The sequence below is a fragment of the Pleurodeles waltl genome, chromosome 5 (genome assembly GCF_031143425.1).
Source record: "Pleurodeles waltl isolate 20211129_DDA chromosome 5, aPleWal1.hap1.20221129, whole genome shotgun sequence".
Taxonomy (NCBI): domain Eukaryota; kingdom Metazoa; phylum Chordata; class Amphibia; order Caudata; family Salamandridae; genus Pleurodeles; species Pleurodeles waltl.
In genome coordinates, this window is record NC_090444.1 from 858,357,896 (window position 1) to 858,374,134 (window position 16,239).

Consider the following 16,239-nt stretch of genomic DNA (forward strand, 5'->3'; position numbering starts at 1 on the left):
ATTCCATGGGACCGCCCGAGCCTGCAAGACTACTGCACACGGGATGTAGATCGATACACAGCAAGCATACAAACTGTCTTATAACTGACACCTCAGACATCTTTGCCTGGCACCAATCAATCAATCAATCAATCAGTACATTTGTAGAGTGCACTACTCACCTGTGTGGGTCTCAAGGTGCTTGAAGCCAGGTCTTGAGGTGTCTCCTGAAGGTCAGTAGGTTCTTGGTCTGTTGTAAGTGGATGGGGAGGGTGTTCCAGGTCTTGGCAGTGAGGTAGGAGAATGATCTGCCGCCGGTTGTTGTCATGTGGATGCGTAGAATGGATGGCGAGGACGAGGTCAGCAGAGCGGAACTGTCGGTTCGGGGTGTAGAAGGTGAGTCGATCATTGAGGTATGCTGGTCCGGCGTTGTGGAGTGCTTTGTAGGCGTGGGTGAGGAGTTTGAATGTTATCCTTTTGTTGACGGGGAGCCAGTGTAGGTCTCTCAGGTGGGCTGTGATGTGGCTGTGGCGGGGGATGTTGAGGATGAGGCGTGCGGAGGCGTTCTGTATTTGTTGCAGTCTTTTCTGGAGAACAGCTGTGGTTCCCGCATAGAGGACGTTGCCGTAGTCCACTCTGCTGCTGACGAGAGCCTGGGTCTACCGTCCTTCTGGTTTCGGTAGGGATCCATCTGTAGATCTTGCGGAGCCTGCAGAGGGTGTTGAAGCAGGAGGATGAGACAGCATTGACTTGTTGGTCATGGAGAGCGATGAGTCAAGGATGAAACCCAGGTTGCGTGCGTGGTTGGTGGGAGGGGCTGGGCCAATGATGAGGACCTCTGTCTTGTCTGAGTTCAGCTTTAGGCAACTGTTCTCCATCCAGTTGTCGACGGCCTTCATACCTTGGTGGAGGTTGGCTTTGGCGGGGTCCTTGGTGAGGGAGAGGATCAGCTGGGTGTCGTCGGCGTATATGAGACGATGTTGAGGTTGTGAGATCGGACGATGTTGGCGAGGGGTGCCATGTAGATGTTGAAGAGGGTTGGGCTGAGGGAGGAGCCTTGTGGTACGCCGCAGATGGTCTTGGTGACTTCAGATCAGAATGGAGGGAGCCAGACTCTCTGAGTTCGGCCGGTGAGGAAGGAGGTGATCCAGTCCAGGGCTTTGTCGCAGATTCCTGTGTCGTGCAGGCGTGTGCGCAGGGTGTGGTGGTAGATGGTGTCAAAGGCGGCCGAGAGGTCAAGGAGGATGAGGGCAGCGGTTTCGCCTTTGTCCAGGAAGATCCTGATGTCGGTGGCAGCGATGAGGGCGGTATCGGTGCTATGGTTGCTGCGAAAACCAAATTGGGACGGGTCCAGAATGTTGTTTTCCTCAAGGTGGTGGGTCAGTTGCCTGTTGACGATCTTCTCAATTACATTCGACGGGAACGAAAGCAGGGAGATGGGCCGGTAGTTTTTGAGGTCCTTAGGGTCCGCCTTGGGTTTCTTGAGTAAGGCGTTGATCTTGGCGTGCTTCCAGCTTTCCGGGAAGGTGGCAGTCTCGAAGGAGCTGTTGATAATCATACGTAGTTGGGGGGTGATGATGGAGCTTGCTTTGTTGTAGATGTGGTGCGGGCAGGGGTCAGATGGTGAGCCGGAGTGAATAGTGTTCATTACTTTGGTGGTGTCAACATTGCTCATGTGTGTCCAGGAGAGCAGGAAGTTGGTGTGGCTGGGGGGCGGTGAGTAGGAGGTGTTGGTGACTGATGGTGGGGTCTTGGTGTTGAAGCTGTTGTGGATGTCCGTGATCTTGCAGTCAAAGAAGGTGGCGAGGGAGTCGCAGAGGTCTTGCGAAGGTGGGATGTAGTTGGTGCTGGAGCTGGGTTTTGAGAGTTCCTTCACGATGTTGAAGAGCTCTTTGCTGTTGTGCGCGTTGTTGTCGATTCGTTCCTTGAAGGAGGATCTCTTGGTGGTCCGGATGAGCTGGTGGTGTTTGCGGATGGTGTATTTGAAGGCTGTGTGGGTGGCTGGTGTCTGTTCCGGGTGCTACTTCTTCTTGAGTTTTCAGCAAGTCTGTTTGGAGGTCCGGAGGTCGGTGGTGAACCAGGTGGCCTTTCTGACGATGCGATTATAGATGGGTTTCTTGATCGGGGCAAGAGCATTGGCGCAGTCGTCGATCCATTGCCTGAAGTTGCAGGCAGCTGTGTCGGTATTGTCGGCTGGTGGGGCTCGGGCGAGGGCAGAGATCAGCGGGTCGTTGGTGACCTTGGGCCAGATGTAGGAAAAAAGCAATTTGCGACTTGCAAATTGCGAGTCCCTGCGACTCGCAATTTGCAAGTCGCAAATTGCTATGCAGTACGGTGTCTCAGACACCGACTGCAACTCGCAATGGGGTCGCAATGACCCACCTTATGAATATTCATGAGGTGGGTCGCAAATTGCGGCCCCATTGCGAGTATAGGCACTCGCTAACATGGAGGCCTGCTGACGTCAGCAGACCTCCATGTTAGCGACCTGCTTTTAAATAAAGCAGTTATTTTTTTTTTGAAGTGTAGCCCGTTTTCCCTAAGGGAAAACGAGCTGCACTTTAAAAAAAAACGAAACCTTTAGTTTCGGTTTTTTTTCAGGGCAGGGAGTGGTCCTTTGGACCACTCCCTGCCCTGAAAAAATATTTGGGGCTCCAGTCACAAACTGGAAGGGGTCCCATGGGGACCCCTTCCAATTTGCGATTGGGTTACCATCCACTTGAAGTGGATGGTAACTGCGATGCCATTTGCGACCGCATATGCGGTCGCAAATGGTATTGCATCCCAATGCGACTCGCAAATAGGAAGGGAACACCCCTTCCTATTTGCGAGTCTGAAATGCATTTTGCGAGTCGGTAACGACTCGCAAAATGCATTTCTGCATTGGGATACGCGTTTTGCGACTCGCAAACGGCAAATTTTGCCGTTTGCGAGTCGCAAAACGTTTGCTACATCTGGCCCCTTGTTCCAGCTGCGGCGAGGGATCGGTTGCGGGTGGTGGTGAGTGGTGGGTTTCTCGAAGGTGAAGTGGATGGAGTGGTGGTCGGTCCAGTGGAGTTCGGTGGTGTGGCTGAAGGCAATGTGGCTGCTGGAGGAGAAGATGGGGTCGAGCGTGTGTCCAGCGGAGTGGGTGGGTGACGTGCGAAGCTGTTTGAGTCCGAAGTTGGCGACCAGGGCAGTGGAGTTGCTGTCATTGGTGTTTTCGAGGTGGAAGTTCAGGTCTCCGAGGAGGATGTAGTCTGTAGAAGCAAGGACTTGAGTGCTGACAGCATTGGCGATGGAGTCACTGAACTAAGGTCGAGGTCTGGGGGGGGGGGGAGGTCTGTAGATGAGGGTGCCTCTGAGGGTGGTCTTGGGATTGATGTGGATTTGGAAGTGCATGTGTTCGGCTGTGCTGAGGGTGTCTTCGGTGTTGGTTGAGATTCTGATGGTGTTCCTGTGGATGATGGCGATCGCTCCCCCCGTCTGGTAGTGAGGTCTCTGCGGGTGATCTTGTAGCCGTCTGGGATGGCTATGGCGATGTTGGGTGCTGAGAATGGATTCATCCAGGTCTCCGTCAGGAAAGCGATGTCCAGAGAGGAGGAGTCAAGAAGGTCCCAGAGTTCGATGGAGTGCTTGTGGACGGAGCGGGTGTTGAGAAGGATGCATCTGAGGTGGTGGCATCCGGTTCTGGAGCTTTGGTGAGGGCTGGAAGCAGGTGGCAGATCGGCCGGCGTTGAGGGCGTGGAGGGTGTTGGTGTCATAGTGGCGTCAGGTGATGGGGGGGTTGCGGGGACCAGGGGGTGTGGCGCTGGGCGCGGACCAGGCGAAGACGGGCTTGCCTGTGGTGCGCCTCATCAATATGGAATGCACAAAAAAATAAAGTGAAAAGTTAATTTGTGAACTAAAATAAAGTGAAAAGTAAATTTGTGAACTTCTCCTTTCTCTTTGCCAAAAGGAGGACAATGGTTGAGCAGCAAAACCCGACAATCGAATGGAGGAGAGATATAGACGTGTGATGCACGCAGTGCTTAATATGTACTTGTTGTTTCCGGTGTGGAGTACTGCCACTTATTTTTGAAGGCTGGCGTTTATTTTTCTGCCTCAAGCATTTACTGCGAGCAAAAGACACATATGGGAAAGACGGAGGAAGAGAAAAACAAAAAAGCGTCACAGTAGGAGAAATCAGAAAGCTGCAGAAGTGAGCTGAAGGGGCAGGGAGTGGCTGTAAATGGACTGAAGAGGCCCGAGGTGGCTTTAGGATTACGCTATCTCAGTATTCCCTGTTCCCACATTTAATTGCAGCAGTCGGGTGTTTAAGGGGTGAGCTTTGGGCACCAGCATGTTTTGATTTACAAATTAAGCACTGGGTGCACGGCAGAGGACATTCAAATTTTATATACCAGGCAAAACGACAAACTACTAGATGTTTGGGAGAAGTGGAGATTTCTGCTGCAGAGACTACAGACTAACCCTGATTATAAGACACAATGAACTTCCAGGCACACTCCTGTCACATCAGGGGCAGAAATGGAATCAGGCAGGAGTCAACCTACTGCTGTAACCGACCTATGATTGAACTTGCTACAATTTAAAAAAAATAAATAAATTTAAAGTGCTGATTCTGCAAATACTGCGTGTAAACGCTTGAACGCGTCTAATGTCTGGCTGCCACAGATTATTGTTATTGCAAAATTTGCAACAAGATATTTAACAACAAAAAAACTGACATTTCCTATTCCAGGAGATATAGAAAACACAGAGGAAATCCTAAGTTTAAGACTACCCCAGTCCTCAAACAATCCTTCTTTGGGACATCTACTTTATCACTAAACTTCCTTCCACCTGACCTACGAAAGATAATCTCACTCGCCAACTTCTGGAAGGGCCTCTAGACCCATCTATTCAGACAATTTCTGAGTTAGCTCATGAACTGTAGAATTTGGAACGCCTCTTATAAGTATGTGCTGGACAACTCTTACCTCCAAATAACCCGCTACCGACCCCCTGCTTCATCTTCAGATAACACGTTTTTTCCTGTATTACCCCCTTTCTCATTTGCCCGTTTCCCCTCAACACTTTTCTTGGTGAAATGCCTCAAATGTAATAATTCAAAAACCTCATGTTTTACAGAATAGCACTCTACAAACTCAAAACTCAAGGTCTCTGCATGCTATAAATATATTAAATATTTAAACCTCACTCGTTTGTTTAAGCTATTTACTGCGGGCACATGCTACTGCAAATGTAAAATCATTTTAGAAAATTAACTTAAATCACAGTTCTTAATAAAAGCATGCTCATAGAACTTTGACTAATGTCAGAAGTAATAGCAATCCTCTCATACCGTAATACATAAAACAAGAACAAAAAAAACATACCGTAGGATTAAAGATCTAGTGTTTACATTAGCCCAGACTTGTAGCATTAGTGCCTTAGAACCCAATGAAATCACATGTACACTGCCATCCTTTGGAGTTTCAATATCAGTTTTGTCTCCCCCTGAAACATAAAGGATTTTAATTAAAGACAATTACAAATGTACATGACTGTTGATTGCTTTTGAACTATGATAAAATGCAATGTAGAGAATAAGGGCTTGATTACGACCTTGGCAGATGGGAAACTCAGTCACAAACGTGACGGATCCCCCCCGCCGCCATAGGATATAATGGAACTTGTAATACAGCGGAGTATCCCATCCGCCAAGGTCGTAATCAGGCCCTGAATATTTTGTTAAACCTTTGAAAATATTACGAACCTATAGATTTAGTATTGGTTCCTCAGTCACATTGCCTACAAATAACTCCAATATTGCACAAAAACTGGAAACACCTGCTTCCGATGTGCCCTCTCCGCTTATTAATAACCTACATTTTACTTCTAAGCTTACTATAAGCTCGATATTTATTATAATATTGATCCCATTACATTCTTAGCAGGAACAAAATTATAATACTGTGGATCATTCAGAGAAAGGGAGAAAATTAACACCTTGAGCGTTTTAAAATCCACACTAAAGAAACTGAGTTTTAAAGGCACATAGCATTTTTACCCAATGTGAAACATTTTAAATTGGTGTGTGACCAGGTCAGACAAGCGAGAATTAACTAGCTAACTAACATTTTGATCTATCTCAAGTATCACAGGGTCATAGATTCTCTTATCCACTTCTCATATAGTATTTTTATTGATTCAATTTTCTAAATTACGCCGTATGATCTCCGATGCCTCCCTTGCAAAATCTGAACAAGTCAGCAGTGAGTATTATGGGGACACATTAGAAGTAGGTGGCTAATACCTAACTGCAGAGTGTAACCACCTACTGCACACTTTACACAGCTGTCTCTTAGCAGTGTCTCTAGAGGAAAAAGTAACAAACGATAGGGTGGGGGAAGGGGGTGAGTTTGGGAGAGTATATATGATATTGATGTCATTTGGTTTATGACAAGTGGAGTATATAGTATGGAATTAAGACAAATATATATTTCTCGGCTTAAAAGTATTAGTGATATACTATTTTTGGAGAGATAAGGATTTGTAGATGTTTGCTGAATTGAGTGTAATTATATTCGTATAATAATGCAGAAACAAATCAAACATTCACACCCAGTCACAGATCTGGGTTTAATCCATCAATTCTTTTGCTCACCAGGCCACCCCAGGTGGACGCAGCCATATGCAAATCAGTCTTGTCCCTGTTCCCCATGGGAACGGTCCAGTCCGAACTGCAGGGCCACGTCCTCCCTGGATGATGAAGGATGATTCCCCGAAAATGGTCCAAAGATGGTTGTTTTTTGTGACTGGGGGAGTGAATATTTGATTTCTTCTGTATTCCGTCCATCATTAGTTGTTTTTATGTTTAGAGAATATTTTAAAAGATACCTTAACCATAGAAAGAGACAACAAATGGAAAAAGGAAAAATTAAAGATAGCCACACGATGCAAAGATAACAAGACCTTTTGGAAAATACACACATCGTTATTCAATTCCAAGGAAGATAGTTTGTTAGACTCAAATATATACATATGGATACACCATCTTCGAATTTGTATAGGCTGCTACCCATGCAGGGCGAATATATCAATGTGAACTACTGACTTTAGACTTGGAGGAAGGCATTAACAGATTCATGTGAGGAAAAATGCTTCAGGGGCCGGATGGGATCCTGCAAGCCCTTTTTAAAAATTGTTTTTTTTAATTAAACCTGTGAAGGTGGAACAAAGCCAACATATGGCAATTTCCAGATACAATACATCATCGTACATGTGAATGGGGACAATATAGCTCTGCAAGCCACGGTCAACACAGGTCTTGAGCTAATTTAGTTCATGTCTGAGACAGCACAGTGCCGGGGTTCACTAGTCCCAGGATGAATTTCAGTGGTTGTTGTCCATAACTGCTGTACTGGGGTGTTGCCCTCGCTGGTGGGCAGTCATACTCATATTGCGACATGGTCTCTTGTATGTGCATGCACCAGTCCATATTTGGGGACTAGCGATTCACCTCTGGAATTGTTCCACTGTCCGCAGCTGGACAATATACATCTTTGCCACCATGAGCACAATATTACAGAAAATTAAGGCATACTTGTGGTGGTCACTCCTGATGCGCAGTACCACCAGTTGTGGTGTGAATCTCATCGACTCCACTATGGTGCATGACATTAGTTGTCCTATTCTTGACCAGAACAGTTGAATCACAGGGCTCGTCCACATGCTGTGGATCATGGAGCCAGGAAAGATGCAGTCCCAAAGCATTTATCAATATACACCCTCCCTATTTTATGCAAATGTGTTCTAGTAAAGTAAGCCCTATGCAGAATCTTAAGTTGGATTTGATGAAAGCCTGATATCATCACAGCTTCCCTCGGGTACCTACAAGCCTTCTCCCAACCCCCTATCATGCAATGTACCTAGCGCCACATTCTATTTGTGTTTAATATTCTTAAGTGGGGCATAACTGTTGATGATCAGTGTCCTATATATTTGTAAGATAGCATTTTTTTAATAGAGGTGCTCCCGGGATTCTAAACTCTAGAGGAAACTCGTCAAGAATGAACCTCTTGGGTGCCTTGGACGAGATGATCTCGTCCAAGGCTACAGTTCCCCTGTGCCTTGGACGAGATCATCTCGTCCTAGGCACAGGGGAACTTGGGGGCGCGCTAGTGCGCCCCCGTGCACCCCCCCTCTCCCCCCCAGGCGGGGATGGAAGGGGAAGACCTTCCCCTTCCACCCCCGCCCCCCCCACGGCAATCCGATGACGTCAGCGCGCGCACAGCGCGCTGACGTCATCTAGTGTTGCCGGGCGCGCTGGAAGCCATTTGCTTCCAGCGCGTCTACCGAGGAGGACCCAAAAGGTGAGTCCTCTTCGTTTTTGGGGGTCGGGGTGGTGGAAACAGACACGGGGGGAAAGGAAAGGGTTTTTCCTTTCCCCCGGTGCCTGTTTTCATTAGATTCCTGCTCCACGATCGCGGGCAGAGCCCGCGAACGTGGAGCAGGAATCTCCACTAGCCACCAGGGATTTACTTTTTTCAATATTTTGGGGGCGACCCCTTGGGCAAGGGTCGCCCCCCCCCGGGCAATTATTTTTAGTATTTCGCCCCCCCCCCGGGGGCAGATCCGCCGTTTTTTCGGCGGATCTGCCCCCAGGGGGGGGCGAAAACCACTAGACACCAGGGATAGTGTTATTTTGCCATTATTTTGGGGGCGACCCCTTGGGCAAGGGTCGCCCCCCCCCGGGGGCAATTTTTTTTTGTATTTCGCCCCCCCTGGGGGCAGATCTGCCGATTTTTCGGCGGATCTGCCCCCAGGGGGGGGCGAAAACCACTACACACCAGGGAAAATGTATTATATTGATTATTTTGGGGGCGACCCCTTGGGCAAGGGTCGCCCTCCCCCGGGGGCATTTTTTTTATTGTATTTCGCCCCCCCCTGGGGGCAGATCTGCCGATTTTTCGGCGGATCTGCCCCCAGGGGGGGGGGCGAAAACCACTAGACACCAGGGATATAGTATTTTATGTTTATTTTGGGGACGACCCCCTTGGGCAAGGGTCGCCCCACCACGGGGGCAATTTTTTTTTGTATTTCGCCCCCCCCCCTGGGGCAGATCCGACGAATTTTCGGCGGATCTGCCCCCGGGGGGGGGGGGGGGGGGGGGGGGGGGGCGAAAACCACTAGACACCAGGGATTTTATATTTTGTGTATATTTTGGGGGCGACCCCTTGGGCCAGGGTGGCCACCCCCGGGGAATTTTTATTTGTATTTAGCCCCCCCCCCCCCCCCGGGGGGCAGATCAGCTGATTTTTTGGCAGATCTGAAAACCACTAGACACCAGGGATTTATTTTTATTGTAAAGTTTTTTTTGGGGGGCGACCCTTTGGGCAAGGGGCGTCCCACTGGGGGACACATTTTTTTGTATTTGCCCCCCCCTCCCCCCCCTGGGGCAGATTGCCAATTTTTGGGCTGATCTGCCGCTGGGGGGGGGGGCGGGGGGGCAAAATCCACTAGACACCAGGGATTTTGTTTTTGTTGTTTATTTTGGGGGCAACCCCTTGGGCAAGGGTCTCTCCCCTGGGGAGTTTTTTTTTTCTGTTTCGGCCCCCCGATGGCAGACCAGTCATTTTTTGGACGATCTGGCCCCGGGGGGGGTGGAAGCACACTAGGCGCCAGGGATTGTGTGGTGTGTGTGTAATTTTGTAGGCCCATCTGCCCCCAAGGAGGGCAGAAACCACCAATACGGCAGGGATTTTTTTGTTTTGTGCTGGGGGTGCCCCCTTTGGGAAGGGTTGCCCCCTAAAAGGGGGCACAGAGGTGTTGCCCATTTCGGCTATTTTTTTTACGCCCATCTACCCCCGATGGGGGGGCAGGATCCACTTAGGTACCAGGGACAACTTCTAAGTTCTTGGTGGTGGGGTGTTTGTCAACAGGCAAAGTATTTGTATTTGTGATTATAACAATTTATTTCTTCTTTTTCTTCTAGTTCAACGCTTTTGCTTCCTTTGCTGTGGATCTTAGCGGTTTTGGCAGTAGTTGTCCAGTGGTTTGCATAGCTGCATGTTTTAGGTAAGTGAAAGCAATTTACTCCAAAGGAGTATTGTTGACATGCATGAATGACATGTTTGTAGGTGGTGTACTAAATGCAGTATTGTGTGTTTGACATTGTCCTTAGATTTGAGCACAGTGATGTTTGTGTTGTCATATGTCTAATTTGCTTTTTTCTTTTTTCTTTTTAGTGGGATATCATTGGTGATTGCTGTGTCTGTGCAGAGTAGTTGCTTGGTGAGTAGCTATTTCAGGCAACTGAGTGGTATAGTTTTTTGTAGTACATAACTCTTTGTGATAAAGCTACACTTTGTTTATTACTTATTTTAGTGCTAGTTGTTGTTGGCAATCCATTTGTTGTTAGGATCATGGCTAGCCGCAAAGTGACCGCTCAGCAGGTTGTTCGCATGCTCTTTGAGTCGTCTTCAGACCATGATTACGACACTGACTCTGCATCTGAGGCAGAGGAGGAAGCAGGAGATTCTGGAAGTGAGTTTTCTGTCCAAGAGTATTCTTCTGATGAGGAAGCTACTCTCAGTGCAGATGAAGGGCCTGAGTTAGAGGAGGACATTGATGTGCCAAGAGTGCAGCAGCCTGGGGCTGAAGGGTTTCCCATTAGAAGACCTGACACCTGGATTGCCCCAAACATGGAGCAGCCACAGTTACCTGCATTTACTAGTCTCCCAGGGTGTAGAGTTAATACGGAAAACTTTCTGCCTGTCCATTTCTTTCACTTGTTTATGGACGATGTATTTTTGGAAGAGATTGTGGAGCAGACAAATGTGTATGCAGAGCAATATTTGCGGGACAACGCTGCCAGACTTAAGCCTCAGTCTAGAGCTACTCATTGGGTTCCCACATATCTGGAAGAGATGAAAAGGTTTTTAGGTTTGTCTTTTTTGATGGGGTTGATCAGGAAGCCGTCACTGGCTTCTTATTGGTCTACTAGTCCCTTGATGGCAACTGCTATATTTCCTGCAACTATGACACGTAATCGGTATTTGCTTCTTCTTCGTATGCTGCATTTTGTAGACAATGCTTTAGCCTTGCCACGAGATCACCCTGATTGTGACCGCCTTTTTAAGATTAGGCCTGTCCTTGATCATTTTGTGGATCGGTTTTCAGAGGTCTATGTTCCAGGCAAAGAGATAAGTGTGGACGAGTCTTTGGTCCTTTTCAAGGGGCGTTTAGTTTTTAAGCAGTACATCCCTAGTAAGAGGGCACGGTATGGGATTAAATTGTATCTGCTGTCAGAAAGCAGTACAGGATATGTTTATAATTTCCGGGTCTACACTGGTAGAGATTCCAGTATTGACCCTCCTGGTTGTCCGGCCACTTTTGGAGTTAGCGAAAAAATTGTGTGGGAACTTGCTAGACGGCTGTTTAACAAAGGTCACCATTTTTACGTAGATAATTTCTACACTGGAGTGCAGTTGTTCAAGGAGTTGTTTAGGGTGGACACTGTTGCTTGTGGCACAATCCGTTCTAACCGCAAAGGCTATCCAAGGGAGCTTGTCTGTAAAAAACTTGAGAGGGGACAGTGCAGTGCCTTGCGGAATAATGAGCTGTTAGCTATGAAATTTTCAGACAGGAGGGATGTGTACATGCTATCGACCATCCATGATGAGAGTACTTCCCCTGTGGCTGTTTGGGGTCAGGTTGCGGAAGTGCGCAAACCTGCGTGCATTTTGGACTACAATAGGCACATGGGTGGTGTTGATAGAGTAGATCAGAGGTTGGAACCTTACACTGCTCTTCGTAAGTCGTATGTGTGGTATAAAAAGTTGGCCCTACATTTATTTCATTTGGCAACTTTTAATGCCTTTATTGTATACAAGGATTGTTCACCTGAGTCAAGGATGACTTTTGTTAAATTTCAGGAGTCGGTGATAGAAAGCCTTATTGTGGTGGAACCGGCAAGAGTTCCTAGAGTAGAAGTGGTGGAGGATGTGGCTAGATTGAAAGATCGGCACTTTCCAGATCACATTCCTCCCACTCCCAAAAAAGACATGCCCACAAAGAAATGTAGAGTATGTGCCCGGAGATCAATCCGGAGGGAGAGCCGGATGTACTGCCCCGAATGCCCTTCAAAGCCTGGGCTGTGTGTGCCCAGCTGTTTTAGAAGTTACCACACAAGGAAAAACTTTTGGGAAATACCGTGAGCGTAAGCTGTCTGTTTTATATTTTCATATGTTTCACGGTTGGCATCTGTCGTGTATTTAGTTTGAGGTTTTGTGTTTGTAGTTTTGTGCCTATTTTATAATTAGTAGTTTATTTGTTGTTTATAAATAAAAAAAAAGTGATTGCGGTGTGCGTGGGATGGCGCTTGGCTGGCGGTGTGCGTGGGGTGGCGCTTGGCTGGCGGTGTGCGTGGGGTGGCGCTTGGCTGGCGGTGTGCATGGGGTGGCGCTTGGCTGGCGGTGTGCGTGGGGTGGCGCTTGGCTGGCGGTGCCAGCCAAACGGCAGTCCACACTCCCATCAGCTGGTGTGATTCTTGTATCAGGCATGTGGCGTATGTAAGTGATGGGCCCTTGAGTGGCGCGGTCTGTCGATGTGAGTGTTGTAATGTGCTGGGCCCGTGGCTGGCGGTGTGAATGGTCTTGTGCGTGTCATGTATGAAAGGTGTGTGAATGGACTGTAAAGCGGTTGGTGCCTTGTCGCGGCTTTACAGCTCACGAGCTGTGAGTCATTGGTTCACTTTTTTGCCTTTCAGTTATTAGCAGTGCATTTCATTTTTGTGAAATCTCTTGTTAATAAAATTTGATCCACTGAACCATCACTCACCCTCGTGCCAAATCCAACCAGTATGTGTTGTAAAAAATGACAAAACCTGCTCCGCTGTAATCAGGCGTCGCAGCACACCTGTGACACGCTAGGTGCCTCGGGTGGGACCCCGATGATGAAGCATGCCACCAACTTGGTTGGTGGGTGAGGGGTCTTCTTCACATAACCTAAGTGTTTCTTTTCACTATTTTAGTGTTTGGCACATCACGGACGTATGTGCACACATCAAAATGATATATTGCAAAAATACCTATCCCTTCTATCTCTTCAGGTTTTGGGCCTTATTCTGTTGCAGGCACCTGGCCCACCCACACAAGTGAGGTATCATTTTTATCGGGAGACTTGGGGGAATGCTGGGTGGAAGGAAATTTGTGGCTCCTCTCAGATTCCAGAACTTTCTGCCACAGAAATGAGAGGAAAAAGTGTTTTTTTGGCCAAATTTTGAGGTTTGCAAAGGATTCTGGGTAACAGAACCTGGTCCGAGCCCCGCAAGTCACCCCTCCTTGGATATCCCTAGGTCTCTAGTTTTCAGAAATGCACAGGTTTGGTAGGTTTCCCTAGGTGGCGGCTGAGCTACAGGCCAAAATCCACAGGTAGGCACTGTTTTCTTCCAAAATTTTGGTTGTGTTCACGTTGCGCTTTGGGGCGTTTCCTGTCGCGGGCGCTAGGCCTACCCACGCAAGTGAGGTATCATTTTTATCGGGAGACGTGGGGGAACGCTGGGTGGAAGGAAATTTGTGGCTCCTCTCAGATTCCAGAACTTTCTGCCACATAAATGTGAGGAACATGTGTTTTTTTAGCCAAATTTTGAGGTTTGCAAAGGATTCTGGGTAACAGAACCTGGTCCGAGCCCCGCAAGTCACCCCTCCTTGGATTCCCCTAGGTCTCTAGTTTTCAGAAATGCACAGGTTTGGTAGGTTTCCCTAGGTGGCGGCTGAGCTAGAGGCCAAAATCTAAAGGTAGTCACTTTGCTAAAAACAGCTCTGTTTTCTGTGATATGTCCACGTTGTGTTTTGGGGCATATCCTGTCGCGGGCGCTAGGCCTACCCACACAAGTGAGGTATCATTTTTATCGGGAGACGTGGGGGAACGCTGGGTGGAAGGAAATTTGTGGCTCCTCTCAGATTCCAGAACTTTCTGCCACAGAAATGTGAGGAACATGTGTTTTTTTAGCCAAATTTTGAGGTTTGCAAAGGATTCTGGGTAACAGAACCTAGTCCGAGCCACACAAGTCACCCCTCCTTGGATTCCCCTAGGTCTCTAGTTTTCAGAAATGCACAGGTGTGGTAGGTTTCCCTAGGTGGCGGCTGAGCTAGAGGCCAAAATCTACAGGTAGTCACTTTGCTAAAAACAGCTCTGTTTTCTGTGATATGTCCACGTTGTGTTTTGGGGCATATCCTGTCGCGGGCGCTAGGCCTACCCACACAAGTGAGGTATCATTTTTATCGGGAGACGTGGGGGAATGCTGGGTGGAAGGAAATTTGTGGCTCCTCTCAGATTCCAGAACTTTCTGCCACAGAAATGTGAGGAACATGTGTTTTTTTAGCCAAATTTTGAGGTTTGCAAAGGATTCTGGGTAACAGAACCTGGTCCGAGCCACACAAGTCACCCCTCCTTGGATTCCCCTAGGTCTCTAGTTTTCAGAAATGCACAGGTTTGGTAGGTTGCCCTAGGTGGCGGCTGAGCTAGAGGCCAAAATCTACAGGTAGTCACTTTGCTAAAAACAGCTCTGTTTTCTGTGATATATCCACGTTGTGTTTTGGGCCATATCCTGTCGCGGGTGCTAGGCCTACCCACACAAGTGAGGTATCATTTTTATCGGGAGACGTGGGGGAACGCTGGGTGGAAGGAAATTTGTGGCTCCTCTCAGATTCCAAAACTTTCTGCCACAGAAATGTGAGGAACATGTGTTTTTTTTAGCCAAATTTTGAGGTTTGCAAAGGATTCTGGGTAACAGAACCTGGTCCGAGCCACACAAGTCACCCCTCCTTGGATTCCCCTAGGTCTCTAGTTTTCAGAAATGCATAGGTTTGGTAGGTTTCCCTAGGTGGCGGCTGAGCTAGAGGCCAAAATCTACAGGTAGTCACTTTGCTAAAAACAGCTCTGTTTTCTGTGATATGTCCACGTTGTGTTTTGGGGCATATCCTGTCGCGGGCGCTAGGCCTACCCACACAAGTGAGGTATCATTTTTATCGGGAGACGTGGGGGAACGCTGGGTGGAAGGAAATTTGTGGCTCCTCTTAGATTCCAGAACTTTCTGCCACAGAAATTTGAGGAACATGTGTTTTTTTAGCCAAATTATGAGGTTTGCAAAGGATTCTGGGTAACAGAACCTGGTCCGAGCCACACAAGTCACCCCTCCTTGGATTCCCCTAGGTCTCTAGTTTTCAGAAATGCATAGGTTTGGTAGGTTTCCCTAGGTGGCGGCTGAGCTAGAGGCCAAAATCTACAGGTAGTCACTTTGCTAAAAACAGCTCTGTTTTCTGTGATATGTCCACGTTGTGTTTTGGGGCATATCCTGTCGCGGGCGCTAGGCCTACCCACACAAGTGAGGTATCATTTTTATCGGGAGACGTTGGGAAAGCTGGGTGGAAGGAAATTTGTGGCTCCTCTCAGATTCCAGAACTTTCTGCCACAGAAATGTGAGGAACATGTGTTTTTTTAGCCAAATTTTGAGGTTTGCAAAGGATTCTGGGTAACAGAACCTGGTCCGAGCCACACAAGTCACCCCTCCTTGGATTCCCCTAGGTCTCTAGTTTTCAGAAATGCACAGGTTTGGTAGGTTTCCCTAGGTGGCGGCTGAGCTAGAGGCCAAAATCTACAGGTAGTCACTTTGCTAAAAACAGCTCTGTTTTCTGTGATATGTCCACGTTGTGTTTTGGGGCATATCCTGTCGCGGGCGCTAGGCCTACCCACACAAGTGAGGTATCATTTTTATCGGGAGACGTGGGGGAACGCTGGGTGGAAGGAAATTTGTGGCTCCTCTTAGATTCCAGAACTTTCTGCCACAGAAATTTGAGGAACATGTGTTTTTTTAGCCAAATTTTGAGGTTTGCAAAGGATTCTGGGTAACAGAACCTGGTCCGAGCCACACAAGTCACCCCTCCTTGGATTCCCCTAGGTCTCTAGTTTTCAGAAATGCATAGGTTTGGTAGGTTTCCCTAGGTGGCGGCTGAGCTAGAGGCCAAAATCTACAGGTAGTCACTTTGCTAAAAACAGCTCTGTTTTCTGTGATATGTCCATGTTGTGTTTTGGGGCATATCCTGTCGCGGGCGCTAGGCCTACCCACACAAGTGAGGTATCATTTTTATCGGGAGACGTTGGGAAAGCTGGGTGGAAGGAAATTTGTGGCTCCTCTCAGATTCCAGAACTTTCTGCCACAGAAATGTGAGGAACATGTGTTTTTTTAGCCAAATTTTGAGGTTTGCAAAGGATTCTGGGTAACAGAACCTG

General features: G+C 47.9%; 1 protein-coding gene across 1 annotated transcript in view; it reads right to left on the bottom strand.

The window, feature by feature from the left end:
* The window catches only part of LYST (lysosomal trafficking regulator), a 2,674,875-nt gene that overhangs the window by 1,864,118 nt on the left and 794,518 nt on the right, over positions 1-16,239 (bottom strand). Inside the window, 1 exon segment of the mRNA XM_069234946.1 lies at positions 5,340-5,460. Within this exon segment, the coding sequence (XP_069091047.1) occupies positions 5,340-5,460 (121 nt within the window).